The sequence below is a fragment of the Larimichthys crocea genome, chromosome XIII, assembly GCF_000972845.2.
Source record: "Larimichthys crocea isolate SSNF chromosome XIII, L_crocea_2.0, whole genome shotgun sequence".
NCBI lineage: Eukaryota > Metazoa > Chordata > Actinopteri > Sciaenidae > Larimichthys > Larimichthys crocea.
In genome coordinates, this window is record NC_040023.1 from 29264228 (window position 1) to 29283011 (window position 18784).

At 39.4% G+C, this 18784-nt stretch overlaps 1 protein-coding gene across 4 annotated transcripts in view; it reads left to right on the plus strand.

Moving 5' to 3' along the window:
- The window catches only part of ascc3 (activating signal cointegrator 1 complex subunit 3), a 143621-nt gene that overhangs the window by 43877 nt on the left and 80960 nt on the right, over positions 1–18784 (plus strand). For all 4 annotated transcript variants that reach the window (XM_027286029.1, XM_027286032.1, XM_027286030.1 and 1 more), the window contains exons 9-10: positions 6251–6454; positions 9347–9487. In XM_027286029.1, coding sequence (XP_027141830.1) covers positions 6251–6454; positions 9347–9487 — 345 coding nt within the window. The remainder of the gene's footprint in view (positions 1–6250; positions 6455–9346; positions 9488–18784) is intronic.

Sequence of the window (18784 nt, forward strand, 5' to 3'; positions counted from 1 at the left end):
TGCATAATGCCCATTGCAGTACAGTAACTACCTCTCCACAACACTGACATCACACCCTCGAGACAAGTTTTGGCAGGCACAGCTGGATCTCCAATTGGAAGATGTGTGTGCATACATTAACATAACAATGAAGCCAGAGAGGTTTTAAGGAGAGAATAAAAAGGCACTGAAGCTTTCCAAAGATCATTAAATTATGGCAAATTTCTATTTACAACATGTATGCTTTACCTCAAGGTGAATACTGGGGCAGGCATATATTTGCATGAATTAGCATGTTTAAGGAGTGTGGGGACACTGGCTTTTCGTTACAAACAGACAAAGTCGATAAATCAAAATGAGGACCAGCCGCTCAAGTGATTGTTGTGCCTCTCTGGTCACCACAGAGACACAGGAATGAGTGTGCAGAAGCCTCGCCAAATAGGGTGAAGCTCAGTGGTCCATAATTCAAAAATGAATATTTATAAGTAGGAGCCCAGTGGACTTAATTGGAAATAATTGGGTAGACAGGAGGAGACTGTTCAGAGAGAGAAGGAGAAGAAGCCCTGTAGTCATCATGAAGACAATGTGCTTCAGTAACACACATACTGTATCTTAACTTGTTTAGTCATGAAAGTAGTGGACTGAACTGTGTGCCACTGTGTGTGTGGAGTTTGAGATATAAAGGTATAGTTGGTCATTTTCAAAACCTTACCTTTTGGTGCTCAAAGCTCCACATATGAGTATGTAAATAAGTCAACTATTTGACCACATAGTTAAATTGTTTCCATTTTGTCCTTTGTCTGATTCTTTATGCTGTTTCTGTGTCAGCCTTGGCAGACGTGGAAAGTCATAGCGTCTGTCAAAAGTAGACTAGCCCTGTATTCTCCGTGGGGAAGAGTGGAGAGCTGCTTCTAGGAGGATTCTGAAATGTGTTGTGGCGCTACCGGTGGAATCACAATCATTGTCTACAACTGCAGCGATCAGCTCTGCCAGTAACGTGTCGCAGCCATGCCTGGTGGAACATAAACGTTTCAAGTCTGAAGTTAGGTTTTATGAGGAGCCATATTGAATCTATACAGTTCACACACATTCAGGGGGATAAACAGTTTGTATTAAGAAAAAACAATATGAGGCTTCTTTGATTATTTTTTGCTGTGGCATTGACTTTAATGAGTTAACCTAAAAAAAAGAAGCTTTTTAGACAGAATTTTGTATCCTCACTTTGTCACTTTTGGACAGAACTGGAAAGGTTTGAATGGCTATAATCAACTTGTTGTCCATTTGCATTTGCCAGGTGGAGCTGTTGTCTAGGCATGGATATCAGATGCTCATCCACAGCTCGCATGCAAATGCAGCCAACCTTTTGTTGACCGCAGTTTGTGTTGTTTGTCTTGGAAATCACTGATTGGTTGTGTTACTGTTAAAGCCAAGCTATCATGTATACATCAGTGGATGTTCATTAGAAGCTCCTTACCCCCATCACATCTAGCTGAAACCACATCTGCCCTCCACTCCTTCCAGCTTAAGTGGACTCTGATAAAGTTTCTCTTTGATGCATTAATAACCTCTTCCTCCCTACTGGGCTGCAGGGCCAACTTCCGAACAGCACCCCGCATATCCTCGCCTGACATGTACTCTTTAATTATTTCTTTCTATGAGTGTTGGAGCGAAACGAGGGGAAGAGGAAAGTGATGACATACTTCTAATGAATCCTTGAATAAATAATACTGCTGTCTAAGCTTAAGGCATCCTCAACCAACCTTACTGGGAGAGAGGTGGAACACAGAGGAAAAAAGAAAAAAAAAGGATACGGTGGTAGGAAACACACCTGGAACAACAGTGACCTCTATTGTAGGAGACTCCTTGACATGGGATTCTTAGTCAGGTTTAAATGGTATCAGACTATCACACTGTCAGCGGGCATTAGGGTAGACATTTTCCATCAGAGAGGAAATGGACAGAAGACAATAAACTGAATTTTCAATACAAGCTAATGGAATGGTCGAATTGAACACCACAGGGTGCACATGGACATGAAATGACATTCACAGAAAAATAAAATAAAACTTACTAGTAGCATGTATTGAAGTGCCAAAAAAAGTGCCAAAATCTAGAAATATAAAAACAACTTTTTGGGTTCTGCAGGTCAGCTCCTTGTCATATTGTTGAAGCTGCATTATTTTTCAAATTGCTCACACAATTTTCACACTATGCAAACACAAACAAACACTGAATCTGCATTGCTTTTATATGTATGCCTGAAAATTCACAAGATAAAATTAGAACGATAGAAATCAAAACTTTAAAAAAAACAAAAACATGACAACACAAACAATGCCTTCTACTTAAAAAAAATATATATATATATATATATATTTCAGTAATTGGAGGGACACTGGTTATGCACTATAATCAACAGCTTGGCTGCATTTCTATTTGTTAGTTCTCATAATTAAGCATATATAAAAAATCATCCTCCCCATCAGGGGACCCTGCACACACTGTGAGCTGCAGTGAAAAATCCAATACAATCCAGTACAGTACTTTATTATTATTATAAAATAATTAGTAATGATTATAAAATCAGTTGAAATCAACATATTGTTTAAATGTTGCTTTTTGAAAATCTGAAGACACGTGTTGCTGTACACTGGCTCCATGAACAGAGCTGAATCAGATTCTTAATTTAAATGTATTTTTCATCTGTTCATAATCTGTTCAGGAGGAAGTGATTCACAGCAGCAGCTGAATGTTTTCACTCTCCTGTGTGTGTGTGTGTGTGTGTGTGTGTGTGTGTGTGTGTGTGTGTGTGTGTGTGTGTGTGGCTCCACTGTCCTTCACAGTGGCCATTTCTCTACTTATCAGAGGCAGTGTGAGATTGAGGGCCATCACCCACACTCTGTTGCCATAGTGAAGGCAGACGGAGGGCAGCTTGAGTGACAGCTGATCCCACCACACACATTTTCTCTTCCTTCATGCTTCTTGATGCCCCACTTTCAGTGCAGTCACCTCTCGCACTGCGGTTCAGTCACTGACACACGTAACTGATCACCTGTCTATATTTCATGTCAGCACTCTGGTGGAAGATTCTGCAGTGTGGTTTCTGTCAAAGAAAATACACTCACCAGTCGGGGAAGCTGACACTGGCCAAAATGTGTCTGCGAAGGGCAACTGGGCGACCAGTACTGTTCAACTGTGTCACTGACTCTAATTCCAGTCAACAATGGCAGTAAATGCAACTACATTAAAATACTGACTGACCCTAATCCAGGAGTCCACAGCTTTTTACATACATACTAGGGCTGTCAAACGATTATTTTTTTTAAATCGCGATTAATCTCTACATTGTTAATATAGAGTTAGAATCAAATAAATACAAAGAAAAAAATTCTTTTATCTTTTATTTCTTTTTTCAAATAAAAAAGTGCCTTGTAGACCCACTTGACATGTCTATTTCAAAAACACAGCACATAAAATGCCACAATATTGTGGTCTTAAAACTGAAGAGCTAGTAGACAACAGACCGCAAACAGAACAGGGCCTAAGGACAGCTAAATTAATGAAAAACTGCAGTCATTAGACACATCAGATTCAGAACTCTGAACTTTTCTCCTATTTATTAAGCCACTTGCTAAGGCAGACCAGTCTGGTAACATTTTCAGTAGACAGTGCTGCTCTTTTCTTTTGCACAATGTGGCCAGACAGTGAAGACAGTCTTTAGCACGGTACTGTCATTGCAGGTGTAGCCAAGTACTTCTGTGCGAGAGGTGCCAAGCTTTTGTAGGCCTCTGCATGTTCAGACCACCATTTCAATGGACAGCACCATAGAGGTGCAGGGCTCTGCTCTGTACCGATCTACACAAGCATTATCTGCTGCCTCCACTTCATCTTCTGAATCTGATGCAACCAACAGGAGGTTCTTCCTCTTTTTGGGTGGTTCTGGATCTGTTGTTTATTTGTTAGGCTGCAGGGCAAGCTCTTCTTTAATCAACCCCCAGACTTCCTCCCTTTCAGATCTGGGAAGGCATTTCAGATCCTTAAATCTGGGGTTGAGCGCTGTTGCCACTTTCAACCATCAGACATTGGTGCTTTCTTTCCGCTTTTAAAGGTCAGTTGTGAAGGACTGTTTAAACCAGATCACATGGGCTGGATCATCATCAGAAGATTGCACCACCCGCATCAAATGGCACAGTGCAGGCAGAACCACACCCAAAAGATCAGTCACATACCTGCCATGAATAATGTAGTTCAATTATTAAGAGCTAATAAATCATAGATGCACAACTATCAAATACAGCAGTTTCTCCTACCACCACACCTGTCCAGTCTACTACAGCCCCACACAGGAACCACAACTTTATCTACTCCTTCAACTACCACAACTGCTTAAACTACAACAACATCATACTTTTGTTGCAACAATGCAATTACTTGCCAATGATTAAAGACACAATAATGAATCACCTGTGCATTTTCTACCACATAAATTCAAAATAAATGTTTATTTTATTTTTTAAGTAGCTTACCTGCAGGGTTCAAGGACAATTTCAAACTTTTTGATTTTCTCCAATTCGGCATCGGTCAACATGGCTGGAGTGATCATGCTCAGAGTGGAGTTCCGTCTGGTGGAAACATCTTGGATTAGAGGTACTGCGTTGCAGTTCTTCAGCGTTAGCTGGACTGTGCTTAAAATGTCCAATCAGTTTGCGGCATTTTGCCAGGACAGTCTCCAAACCACTGTCACAGATTGACGAGGTAATCGATCTCTGTATATTGTGCACAATGCACGGCATGTGTTCATACGGCATAAGTCTGCTACCATATTCTGTGCACTGTGCACTTCTGTGAAATGCTGGGCACATGTTTCAGCAAAGCGGCGTTCTCCTGTATGTTGAACTGTTAAAGCAAACAGCTGCAATATCCAGTCATTGTCTATATGGTGTGCAGTTACTCCAAGATCATTTTTGTTGCTTACTGATGTCCAGTGATCCCCTGTTAATGCGACAGCATGTGCAGTTTTCAGAAGTTCCAGTTTACTTGCCTTCTCAGTCTCATACAGGTCATGTATGCATTACCAATTGTTTCCTGCGACAGTAATGTGTGTGATGGATCAGCAGTTGCCAAACGAAGAACGTCCCTTAGACCCGCATCTCCAACGATGTTCAGTGGTCTGCAGTCAGTTGCCACCCATTTCCCCACCGCTCCCTACCGCTGTAGTTTACTTAGCTTCATCCAGTGGTCGGCAACGACTCACACGCTCAGCCTTAGAGCTTTTATGAATCTGCTGCTTGCTATTAGCCTGGACTGCACTGCCGGGATGTTTTGCTTGTAAGTGGTAGCTCAGACTGCTAGTACTTCGGTGATAGTAAAATTCCGTCGGACACTAGGCGCATATTACTTTTGTTTTTTGAAGTGAAACGAACTATTCAGAAGTCCAGGGGTATTTTTTTCCATGACCACAGTTTGAATGGAAGAAGTATTGCTCTCATTCTTCTTCTTCGTCTCTGCGGTTGGCAACCAACTTGAAGGTGCCTTACCGCCACCTGGACTGGAGGTCCCACACTCCAGTCTTGTAGAGGACAAACTGGGCCACGATTAACCGCGATCCCAAAAAAATTAACGCGTAATTTTTTTTAATTAATCGCATCGCGATTACCTATGACAGCCCTAATACATACATAATTATTTTTTTTCATCTTAGACACTAAAACCTCATTTCAATTGCAGCAGCTGCATTTGTAGTTTTTCTGAGAATGGTACATGAATTACATTATGAATTAAATATCCTCTAGTTTTAATAAGCGTCCTTTAAAGGTCCAGTGTGTCAGGTTTAGACAGCTCTATTTACACAATAAAATATCTATAAAAGTCTGTTTTTATCCCCTGGAAATAAGAAATGTGTGTTTACCTTGTAATGAGCCTTTCATATTTACAGACCCTGTGGCTCCTCTTCCTCAGAGTCCACCATGTTGAACCGCTATGTTTCTACAGGAGCTCAGAACGGACAATTTAAGACTGACTCTATATTGTGGCCTTTGCATTTTCATGTCATGTTGGCTACCGAAGTTGCTCCTGAAGGAGTGCGTGAGGCGACAGGGTTGCGATCAACACCGCTATCATCTGCACCGCTACTAGGTGGCCTCTGTTGTTCACTGGAATGTTTGATATAGACATATATCTGATAAAATATTACAACAAAATTTCAAATGGGAACCATTTGTATGAGTGTTATCCCTTTTCATCTTTTCCTTCCTTCACTTTGTTTGCTCAGATCGGGCAGCTGGTTTTTAAGGGCATGAAGCGTCTGAACAGGATCCAGTCCTTGGTGTTTGAGACGGCCTACAACACCAACGAAAACCTTCTCATCTGTGCTCCAACCGGCGCCGGCAAGACCAACATCGCCATGCTGACCGTCCTCCATGAGATTCGCCAGCATCTGCAGCCTGGAGGTGTCATCAAGAAAGATGAATTCAAGGTCTGATGCTGACAGTCACACTCACATAAAGTAGAGATCCAGTATATGGGCTGAAATATTACTGCGGTGGATGTGATGCACATTACATATTACAATGATTGTTTTACCTTGACTCTGTCTGCCTGTCAAAATTACAGTCAGAACTTGTGTATAATGTCGAAGAGTGTCCGCGCTAACTGTGTAATGCTCTGGAGGAGATGCCTCGTGGAGATCCAGCATGCTCCGTGCTGAGACTCACACACTCCATGCAGAGTTTCAGATCTGATCCTTGGAGCTTTGGATGTTTGGATTTCAGGCGGCATTTCACTTCACTTTGTTTCACTTCAATTCATTTGTCACATATAATGATACAAAGGTTACAATGAAATGTATTTCCATGAGCTCCTGCTATACATTCTTAACGAAACAAAATAAATATAATTAATAAGTTATAATAATTGTATAATAACAACAACAAGAGCTATGAGGGATAAATAGTCTTGGGCAGTATTCTCATTTAGGATCCTCTCAGTGCTGCAGGTAAAGCACCACCTATTGTACATGCAGCTGAACCAACCACTCTTTGCAGGACCTGCAGTCTCATTCAGTGCTGCTTAGGTACCAGAAAGTGATGTTCCCTGTCAGTGGTGCAGGGGTATAATAATAAATAAATCTATTCATTGTTTTTCGGATCCAGTTAACCTTTAATTGATTTCTCCCTGTTGTACAGTATAAGTGAGTTTGGAGGACTTCCATGATTTATTTTGGAATCACTCATAGGGTCATCTTGTTAGTTGTAGTAGGTGTCGTTGTGTTTTGACATACAGTACATATCATGCTGAATGTGTTTGCTCTTCTTGTTATAATATGCAGCATGTACAGTTAAAAATGTCACATATTTACTCTACACTCATATGATACATATTATACATATTATAGCCCTACATCGATAACTCATTACTGCACACATGAACATGAGCATGAACAGCCATTACAGAAATCTTATTTTCAATATAATCATTACTCTGTCTGCCTACAGTATCTTCTTTCCTCTCCTCGATCCAACATTCAGACTCTTCTGCTTACCTGCTGTCCTTCCCTCCTTACTTACTGTACTTCCTATCTTCCCACTTTGCAGACACCTTACCTAATGCACTGTATACCTTTCTACCTTTGTAAATTATTCAGGAATCAGGATTGTGGCTGATTCAGGCATTTTTTAATAGGCCGGTATCAACTTTATGAAATCCAAACTATTTGCGACTTTAGTTGTTTATTACAGCTCCAGCAGCTGTCAGAAACGTTGTGAACAGTGAGAGTCCGGCTGAGCGAACAAAACAAATCAAAACACTGTTTCAGGTAGTGATAGGCATTGTTAGGGCTTATTGCTGCAGGTACTGCTTATTAGTATCAATATTCATATTTATCAGTGCTCTTCAATCCATATTTTCTCATTTTAAAGGGATTCAAATTTCTAATGAGGCGCATCAGTGCTCAATGTGCCCTCAGTGCATTCATTTTCTTGTAATCATGGTGTGCACTGTTGTTTATCATGTTAGATTGAAACTGACTGAGCAGCTTTCTACATTACATCACTCTATGAACATAATCTAAAACACAACAATACACTTTTCAAATATCATACATCATGTTGTATGCTATGTAATCTTAAAGCCTATGAACATTTCAAATGTTAACTGTAATTAAATATTCCTCGCTATATGAGTGTCAATCAAAGTTCAAGTGCTGAAAAAAAAAAAAAAAAAACTTCCTTCTAGCAGGTTTTATTTATTAGATGACCAACATTCAAAAACTGAATTAATTAATTCACCTCTTTATTAGGAGCACACCACATTTTTTTTAGAATGTCTGATAGCGCCAATACGTTCTTAGTCCCATCAAACCAAACAGAACAAAACATACATTTCTTCGTAGGTTTTATGTCAAAGATTTGTTTTTAGTTCATTACCATCGGAAAATGTTGTTGATGAACATTTTTCGTCACAGCTTTCATTCAAAACAAACGTTGTTGCTTTAACAAAAAGTAATGTACTGTTTATTCACAAACATATTTTAATCTAAAAGTATTTTTTTGAAAATCAGAAAAATCTAATCTTTTTTTTTCTACTTTTATTTTTAAAATTTAAACAACACTGATGGGTTGGCACAGTGGTGCAGTGGTTAGCACCATCGCCTCAGTAGACGAGGAATATAACAGTATATTGGGCTGTCATACTTTTTAGGTATATATGTTTTTATGTAAAGCTGTTCAGACACGTTTCAAATATTAATTTAAACATTAAAGGACAACAAACAGGATTGAAGTCGAACCTACAGTACCTACATTTCACCGTGCCTAACTCCATGAATACCCTCCTCCAATCCTTTGTTAGAAATTCTTAATGTGATCATGCTTCATGTTTGATTGACAGTTAGGTTTCATTGTCTGAGTGTTGCTTTGAAAAGTTTATATATTTATGAATACTAGATCTAGAAAAGAAGACGAAAGTGGTCAAAATGAAATCCGGCGACGACAAAACAGAATCTAAAGTCAGCGATTGGCAGCTTGGTCTAAAAATATTGGTACATGTCTTGATAAACCCATGGTGTCAAATCCTAACACACATTCAGATAAATAATTCAGACATCCAAAAGGCTTTGTTGTCTTTAAAAAGGTTCTGTCTCTCACACACGCTAACACACCCACACACACACTCTTGCTCACACACAGCGATGCACAGTGCCAGCCAGTGATGACAGACACTTTTCATGCATCACCATTAAACTTTACCCATGCAAGTGACTGGCATCATATTTCTCAATAAATTGAGAAATGTATTTATCTTCTACTTTCCCCAGTTTACCCCTATCTGTTCTCTAGCTATTTACTTCTCTCTCTCTCTCTCTCTGTAGATTGTATATGTGGCTCCTATGAAGGCCTTGGCAGCTGAGATGACTAATTACTTCAGTAAGCGATTGGAGCCATTGGGCATCACTGTTAAGGAACTCACTGGAGACATGCAGCTAACCAAAGGAGAGATCCTTCGAACACAGGTAACACATTCTCTCACTCACACACACCCGCACACACATACACACAGTATGAGTTCTATGTCATGTCTCCAAAAATGGTTTAAACTCTACAAGAAGCAGCCCCTCCTCCAGGTTCCCTTTTCTGTACAGTACAGTATCTAGCACCCCCAAGTGGATTGAACTGTGACAGCCATTGGAAGCCATTTTATCATTTCCTCTCTAAATTAACATCAGGCACAATTCTGTCAGTTACTGCCTAACTAGATGTAAATGAATGTAACTAACTAACTTAACTAGATGTGTTTTATAAATAACCAGAACACATGATAAAATGAGGCCTCATATATGAACACTCAGGTGTCTGTTACCTGTTGTTCCTGAGTGAAAACTTGCTGTTTAAAAGACAACCATGAATAGAATGGCGTGTGCTTTCCTTATGTGCACACACTCACCAATATGCCTGACTTAATCATTCACTACAAAAGGACTACAACATTGTAGTCATTTTTACCTTTCCACAAAAAACATGAAGTCAAAATGTTTTCTCTTTAGGCATGCCTTTAACAACCTAATATATTAGTTTGAAAAATCAAATTAAAATAATTTCTAAAAAATTTAATATTTTAGTTGGCTTAAAAAAACAAAAAAAACAAATGATGATTTTTAAGATGCAACAGCATACAGTGATTTTACTGCTGTTCCTTTCCACCAAATATTCATTAAATATATTCAAACCATGAAGATCATTTTTCACAAATCTACATTCAGTGCACAGCTATCATTAAAACCAAATGTGCTTTAGCTACATATGCATGCGAGGTTATTAACAAACTGCTTTTGACACATAATAAAATACCATATGCAAAACTATATATTAGGGTTAGGTTTACTGACATAGGAAAGAAGCAAATCCTCACATTTATACAGTAGGTCTATATTATAGAGTGAAATGTAAAGAGTCAGTAAAGTATAGAGTAAACAAAGTACGCTAGTTTGACCTGCTTTTACATAAACACTGAATATACCTACTAACTATTCTATGTTAATTTAAAGTTGTGTCACAGAGACAGACAGACTTTTCTCAGGTTTGTTTGTTTTTTTAGCTGACAGCAGTTCCTTATCTGGCCATGATGTTCTGCTCTAGTTAGTCCTGTGATAGGAGGCTCTGCTAGCACCACAGCACAGTCCAGAGGCTAATAATCCAGGGACAGTCTGTTTTTACTGACAAATGCTCTCTGTCACTCAGGTGGAGTCATGCATGTAATATCTCTGCAGTGACTTGGAGGACATTTTTATTGGTGTGTTTTTGTCTGCAGTTGATAATTAATTAGAAGATCTCAACAGTGTTGCACTGTTAGATTATTGAGCAATCTGGTACACTACAGTGAGTCATCTGTTCTCCCATGATACCTTTCTCTCCACATATTTTGTTCATTCTTATTATTGTGTCCTCAGTTTTTCTTTCCAAACAAATGGTATGTCCCCTAAGGTCTTGTTGATGTGGGTGCACATACTATTATGGATATTAGGCAGTTTAATTGATGAGATATTAATTACATGATCAATAATACACTTGTCCTTGGAAAACCTTTAAATATTTCTTAGATTTCTTATTATTAGACTTTTGCAGGCAGTGACGTGCAATCTTTCCTCTAAATAGAGCCATATGTGCACACTGCCTCAGTGCTCTGGATGGCATTTTATCCAGTGCGAAAAAAACAAACAAAAAAAACAGCACATGACATGACCCACCATTTCTGATTTTTGTTTTGACCAATCAATACAGTCTACATGAATGCAGAACACAACAGTTTTGATACCGCATAAATTTTTTTTGTATGGGTTAATATCCATCAAACAACGTTTCAGAGTCTGACCAATACTCCTTTTAGGGTTCAGTAGTGATTTTAGGGTTCAGAAGTGATATTTTAGAGTTTAAAAAAACAATAAGACATATATCACCTTACTTACTTTTAACGTTAACATGAACAAACACTTCTGATAAGGATCCTTTAGTAGTGTCAACATGAATCAACCACTGGTTTGTGGACAACCGTTTGAAACCTTGAGTTTGGCTTTATGGTTGTTGCTGGTTTTTTGGAGCCAGAAGTGACATTTCTGATGAGAGCGCAAAGCTTGGATGATGATATACCAGGATGTCACAGTGTAACTTGCTGCGAAAGATTATATCGCTGCTAACTAAAGTGCTAAAGTTTGATGCAAGATGATCTGAAGCCAGTTGGTGTGCTAAGTTGAGACTGATGTGTCGCCAATCATTGTGTTGGAGGGTGACAGAAAAGCTAGTTTGTTTATTAGACATGGAAAATAGTAAAAGTATCAATACAAATTCAAAATTCAGTCTGCTAAAGGAATTCCCAACCACACACAATATGACCTTTTTTTTAAGCAGTCAGAGTAATGAGAGTAATTTTGTCAATGACAAAATTAGATAATTATGTTGAGTCGTTAAGTTCAATTGGTTAGTCAATGAGATGTTTTATTTCTGAGTAATCAATGTGTTCAATTATTTAAATACTGAGCAGCAGATGAAGTTCATATTTTGAGTTTTTTGTGGGGTTTTACTGGTGGAAAGTAGAGAATTAAACCTCGGATATCTTAGAGAGAAACCCCCAAAGGTTTCCTCCTTCATAAAAAGAGGATGAACTTGTTACAATGAGGCCAAAGAAAGGGGGGGATAAAAGCTGCAGGTTGAGCATATATTTAGTGAGAGAACCTGGCTCCTCCAGCTCAGAGGTAGGCGGAGGCTGGTAGATTCAGCCTGAAAACTGAACTAAAGTCTGAGACTGAGAAGGTTTAGAAAACATGCATATCTGTTAAATCCAAAAGAGTTGGATTTGAGAGATTGCACTGCTTAGAATTAAAGTTATAAGCCTTGTGGAATTATGAATAGAGAGAAGGTTAGGGTTTGGTGTGTGTAAGGGGGTGGTGTTGGGGTTTATTCCTATAAAATGAGGCCAATTCCTGTTAATCTAAAGGTGTTTTAAACTTGCATTTCTATCAGGTCATGTGAAAAGATTCCACAAAGAGAATGATTAGTCCGATTCACTGCAGCTCTGCAGCACTTCGATATCTCTCTTTCACTTAGCCTCCTTCACTCCCTCTCTCATCTCTCCATTTGACTGTGTTAGTGTCAGTGCATTTACACAAAGTGGTTGAGTGAAAAGGGCTGTCCACATTTAACAGGCAGGAGTGATGTCACACTGTAACCTTGGTTTTCTTTTGTCTCTCTTCAAAGTCCTCACTACTCATTTCATCATGCCCTTTTGATGTACGTGAAGAGTCAGGGTCCTGGCGTGACTTCAACCACTTGCAAGGTGTAGTGGGTAAAGGATGAAGGATGAAGGATCCAAACTACAGCAATACTAAACATCACCAATGTATCTATTGTTAGACTGACACATTTGTCAGGGTTGTTATACAACACTTTACAATGAACAATTGTATTAAACAGAGAGGAAAGACAAAACACAAGAAATCACATGTTAGTACTAGTAGTAATAGTACTACTTAATAGTGCAGTAGACAAGGGCTTTGTCTAATGACCATGTATAGTCCACTAAAAGAAGTTTATCTGTGGGGAGGGTATCTGGTACTTGGCCTTTGACCCTGTTAGCCTGTAGATACACAGATGAGTGACAAATGAAAGAAAAACCAACATAAAGTCTCTCAGTAACAGCTTCAACAAGCCTCAACAAGTCTCTGGAACTCTCCTGAAGGGATGGAACACCATACATCCAAAAATTATTCCCTTATTTAATGTGTTCATGATGGTGGTGAAGAATGGTGTCTAACATGTTGGTCCAAAATCTCCCATTGTTTTTCACATTTGTTAAGATTTGGTGACTGCTATGATTCACCCTGTGCCCTAAGTCATCCTGGAAGAGACTACTTCCATCAGGATGAAATGTTTCATCACTGGATCAAGGTGATAACTTGGGAGATCTTTGTGTTGATTTGCCTGTGACTGAAAAAAAAAAAAAAAAAAAAATGATGATGATCTGAGGATCTCGATCATTGAGGAAACACTGGAGGCAGGATTGAAGTTAAGAGATGAAAACCCAAGATAAGAAAAGAACATACCAATTAAAAAAAAGTATCAAAATGTATGAATATGTAATAAAGTAAAAATAAATGAATCAGAAATAACTTCCAGGTTTTTTACATGTTGGTGGTTTAAAAGAACCTCTAAAGGCCCTAATTCTCCAGGAGATACAGCATTGTAAAGGTGTGTGTCATCAGTACATCTATGAAATGTATGCCAAGTCTCCTGATGCAGTTTCCAATTGGCAGCATGTAACGGCTGAGAAGCATTGGGCCTAAAATTGAATCTTGGGGAAATTTGGGTTTGGGTTAGGACACAGAGCATTCTTTGTTGAATTCCTGTTTACTTTCCGATTAATGGCAGGAATTCAAAAAAAGGCAAAATATGAAAATGTGTTCATTCTTGAAATAATAAGATCACTAATTCTTCTTTTTAAATGTTTAAATTTAAAACTGTGAATTGAAACCCAACTGGAACCAGACTCTTCAGCATTAGAGCTTAGAATCATACTAAATGGGTTTCACATACATGCCAAACAAATTAGTTTGTTTGGACAGGCTACCAAGGACCTGCTTTATCTCTCTACTGGACTGTCATGACTTCATTTTCTTAATAAATCTTGAATCTCTAAAACTAAATCTTTCTTAATACCCACTTAATACCTGGCACATCCCTTGAACGGAGGAAAAGAGCAGCTCTTTTTGCAGTGACATGTTTGTCATATTTAGCTAACTGTGATCTAATCGGTATTTTCACAACTCAATCAATCAGTTCAAATTTTATTTGTATAGCCCAAAGTCACAAAGTAGATTTGCCTCTGAGGGCTTTACAATCTGTACAGGGAGTGACACCCTCTGTCCTTAGACCCTCGGTTCCAGTGGGGAAAAACTTACCCACAAAAAACCTTTAACAGGGAAAAAATGTGGAAGAAACCTCAGGAAGAGCCACAGAGGAGGGATCCCTCTCCCAGGACGGACAGACGTGCAATGGATGTCACGTGTACAGGACAAATCAACACAAACATATTGTACAATTACAATGACTGATAAAATGACAATGAATTACAATGAATGATAAAATGACAATGAATTACAATGACTGATAAAATGACAATGAATTACAATGAATGATAAAATGACAATGAATTACAATGAATGATAAAATGACATAAGGAAGGACACACACACACACACACACACACACAGAGTTGTGCATGCTTACATTGAGAAGGTTTCATTACAGTTAGTCTTGATACGCTGTTAGTTGTTCACATATCACAATCCAGTAAATGTCTCTCTCTAATGTCCCCCCTCCATCTTCCTTCCACCTACCTCTTCCTCCCACATCCTCCTCTCTCCATGCTGCGATAGTTACCATGGAAACAGAAAGGGTTTGGAGGGATGCTGCCATGTGGATGCCAGTGTGCGGGTGGGTGGCATCCTGGGACTTCCAGGCCCTCTTCTGTCTCTGTCCAGAGAGGAAATGTCAGTTATTGACACCCAAAAGGAGATGTCTCACAGCCAGACAGTTTTCTTGTAAAGGGAGGATGAGAGCACTGTCAAAATTTCACATTCAGAGAAAGTAAAATAGCTGCTAATGTGTTTCAGCCCATTTTACCCTTATAATATATAAAAAAGGACACTAACAAACAAAACTGTCAGACAGTGTAAAGGAAAAAACCCATAAAGGCAACTCAAAAAGTTATTTCAAGTCATTACTGAAATGTCAGGCTGTATTGAGTCAAGGCGCACGCTGTAAAGGTCCAGAATGTGTTTTTTATTTCTATTTCATTTAGTTAATCACTCGTCAGACAAATTCCCAGCAACATGAATAATTAGTAGTCATTAGTAGTCATAAAACAGACTGCATGGAGTGTTGCTTGGGCACGAAAAAAGGTTCCTGTGCTCCTGAAAACATCAATATGAACATTGTCTGTCATTCACTTCACCGGTCACTTACACTAATCATGTGATAAAACAACAGCCCAAAGGCAGCCATTTTGTGTTTTCCCTGATTCAGGCCGAATGGCTGAAATATGTAGTCATGTTTTAAATGGCTATGATGACTAAATAGCAATCAGTAGTTGTCATGGTCATGACCTGTGCTGTGCATGGCATGCACACATCCTTGCTGACCCTACAAAACAATGAGCAAATATCTCATCACTCCCACTACACTTGACACAGGACCTTTAACCTCATGGCTTTGGCAACTTGTGACTGTTACCCCGAAACCCCACCGGGCACGTCTCTGCCACGTTGTTTTGGTCCTTCCAGCATGTGACTTCAAACCCCACCAGGAGGATTTCAGAAGTGTTTAGCCTGTCGGACTTTTTTTACTTGCTCAGATTTGGTAATGTTCTTTTGTTTATGTTCTTCTAAATATACTTCTACATGTGTAAACATGCTATGTAGTTAATTAGTTTTGCTTTTGTCTGTTTGTCTGTTTTGCAGTTTGCACGGGGGATTTTATTTTATTCTCTATGCTGTTTCTCTGTCTGGCTTCCGCCAGCTTGAGCTATTCCGTGTAAATTGATCCGGGCTGCGGCGACCGCGGCACAGATCGCTGCAGTTTGTCGGATACCACGAGCAGCCTGCGTCATTTTAGTTTTAGTTTAGTTTTAAATCCCACCGGCGATACGTGCAATGCACACACGCAATGCGGTGAATCCGTGTCCAGTGGATTTTGGGGATTAGGCCGCAGTGGGCAAAAGACTGATAGAAGCTAAAGCTATGCAGTACTGCTGATAGTGTTGAGATAGCACTAAAAAGTGTATGAATGTGATAGCCCAACAACAGGGTTGAGAAATCAAAGAGCATAAATTACACAAAGTAAGTTAGTCTGGACCATGAATTCAGCTCATTGTACACAGTTATAGTCAGTTATTAATGGTGAGAGCAGTGACATCTGTTGAACTATTAACATACTGTCTGATAATGTCATAGTTCAAACGTTTATTCTCAAATGGAAAACAATTTCTTCAAACAGACTGTATTCCAACCAAATGATCATAAATATGACAAAACTGGAATTTATCAAATGTGCATATGTACGTCTGTGAGTAATCTGTCTTGATCTGCCTTCATTAGATATCTAACTAATCATACTGTAACAAGCTTTCCTGTAAATGCTGCAGGAAATGTCACTGGTGTCTCCAGTATGCTGAGCATGACTCAGCCAAAGAATTAACAGGAGGCAAAGCAGACATTCATCTACATACCTGCCAGGCAGTGGCAGTAATGTAAAAAAATGTCACAACATATAACATATAATAACATAACAAATGACATAATGTTCTACATCTGTCAAATCAAAATATTGTCAAGACTGACAATAAATCATCTATGTGCAGTTTCTGTCTGAAGGCAGAGTGCGTTCAAGAATCTCTCCTCCATTTAGAAAAGCAAATCTTAGAATAAGCCACTTGTTATTAATATCAGTTATGTGTGCAAATCATTCAATAATGGATAAAACGTGTATATATATATATATTATTATTATATATATATATTATATATATATATATATATATATATATATATATATATAATATATATGTATGTGTGTGTGTGTGTGTTGTTGTATCTCTATAATGTATTAGTAAGTCCTGCTCGCTCATTGAACGTATTACAGTAGTAGCAACTTAAAAGTTCCCGTTCAAGCTGAACGCCAGCTAATGGCAGCCGTCTTCCAGCTGAGTTCCAGCCGGTTCCCTGCAAAGTCCGGGAAAGGAGAGACCCCCCTCCTTCTCCCGGGCGTGTCTATTTTTTACTGTAACTCCACCCATTCGTGTAATTACGGGTATGACCAGGAGATGGCGCTTCTCTCACAGAACTTTTTTACAGTTGTTCTACCTGGAGATGACGTAGCTTACACACCTGTTAGCATTTCGTTGCTCAACCTTTGTTTGCGCTTACAGTATGGGCTTTTTGGTCTCTCCGTGTCACAGATCACAGAGCGAAAAATGCAGCTGGTTTGACTACTGCATACTGTACAGTAGCCGTATGATTTGAGCGTGTTCTGAATTGAAATAAATTTAAGGTGTTATATCTAACATGTCAGCATTCAGCAAATCAACAACATCTAGGCTGTCTGCTTTTCTTTCTAGCGGTGGGCCGTTATCGGCGTTAACGGCTGCGTAACGTGAGACTCTTATCGGGCGATAAAAAATATCACCATTAATCATTTGCAAAGCTGTTCCAGCCTCTTCAGGTCGCTTTTTTACTTTTTCTCTTTTGTTCGTTTTTGTTTTCTTCACTGTAACTCCGTGGAGTCCTGATCTCTATAGCAGTTTAGAGAGAGTTTTGTGCTTTTGTCATGTTTTTCTCGTGTGGTTTTTCTTGGTGATGTGTTTAAATGCCGCTTCCACCTGGACAGTGCCTTTGTTTACTCAGAGAGAAACAGCTGATCGCGCTAATGCCGGCCGGCATTGGCGCAATCAGCTGTTTGATTGGCGCGACTAATCTATGGCCACCACTAGTCTTTGCATAATTACAGGAGCGTCTCTTCTCTTGTGTTCGCGCTTCTCTCTGTTTATCTGCATGTAAACAACAAACTAACCCTTAAAAAAGTTCAAAAAACGGTTCGGACGTCTCAGGGCTGCCAGGCCTGTGTGTCCGACCTGCAGATACAAGCGATGGTTTATTTTTATTAACAGTTTATTGGAGGGGAGGGCTTGTTGTTGTGTGCGACATAGAGCTGCAGAGACGGCGTTTTGGAAGCCCTTTGTTATGCAGGTATTTAACTGTAGTGCACGCTTTGGCCAGTAACCATACAAACCTCATTAGCATCTCACTGTTTGCACTTGATGGGCTTTTTGGTCTCCCAGTGTCACAGATCACAGAGCGGAGAATGCAGCTGGTTTGAGTACTGCAATATACAGTACCTTGTGATTTGAGTGTGTTCATGAACATGAATGACTCCTTTTCATTTTCGTCCATTCCATAGGCTAAATGGCGTAAATGGAAAGAAATATGTAGTGACCCGGAACAATGAAAATACGAAGCAACTGGTTTTGCTGGACTTTATCCTAATCTGGAACAAGGCTCCTGTGGCCGTAGCCAACGGCAAAAAACAATAAAACCAGGCAAGCACCAGCCGCATATACATTAACACATTAGCTACTTCGTGCCCCTCATCGCCATGGCAACTGCCATGACTGACAGGCTTCACAGCCTCTAACAACGCCACCCCCCCAGGCGTCACCCCCTACACTGCAGCCTAACTTACTGACACCAACTAACAGCCACAGTGTA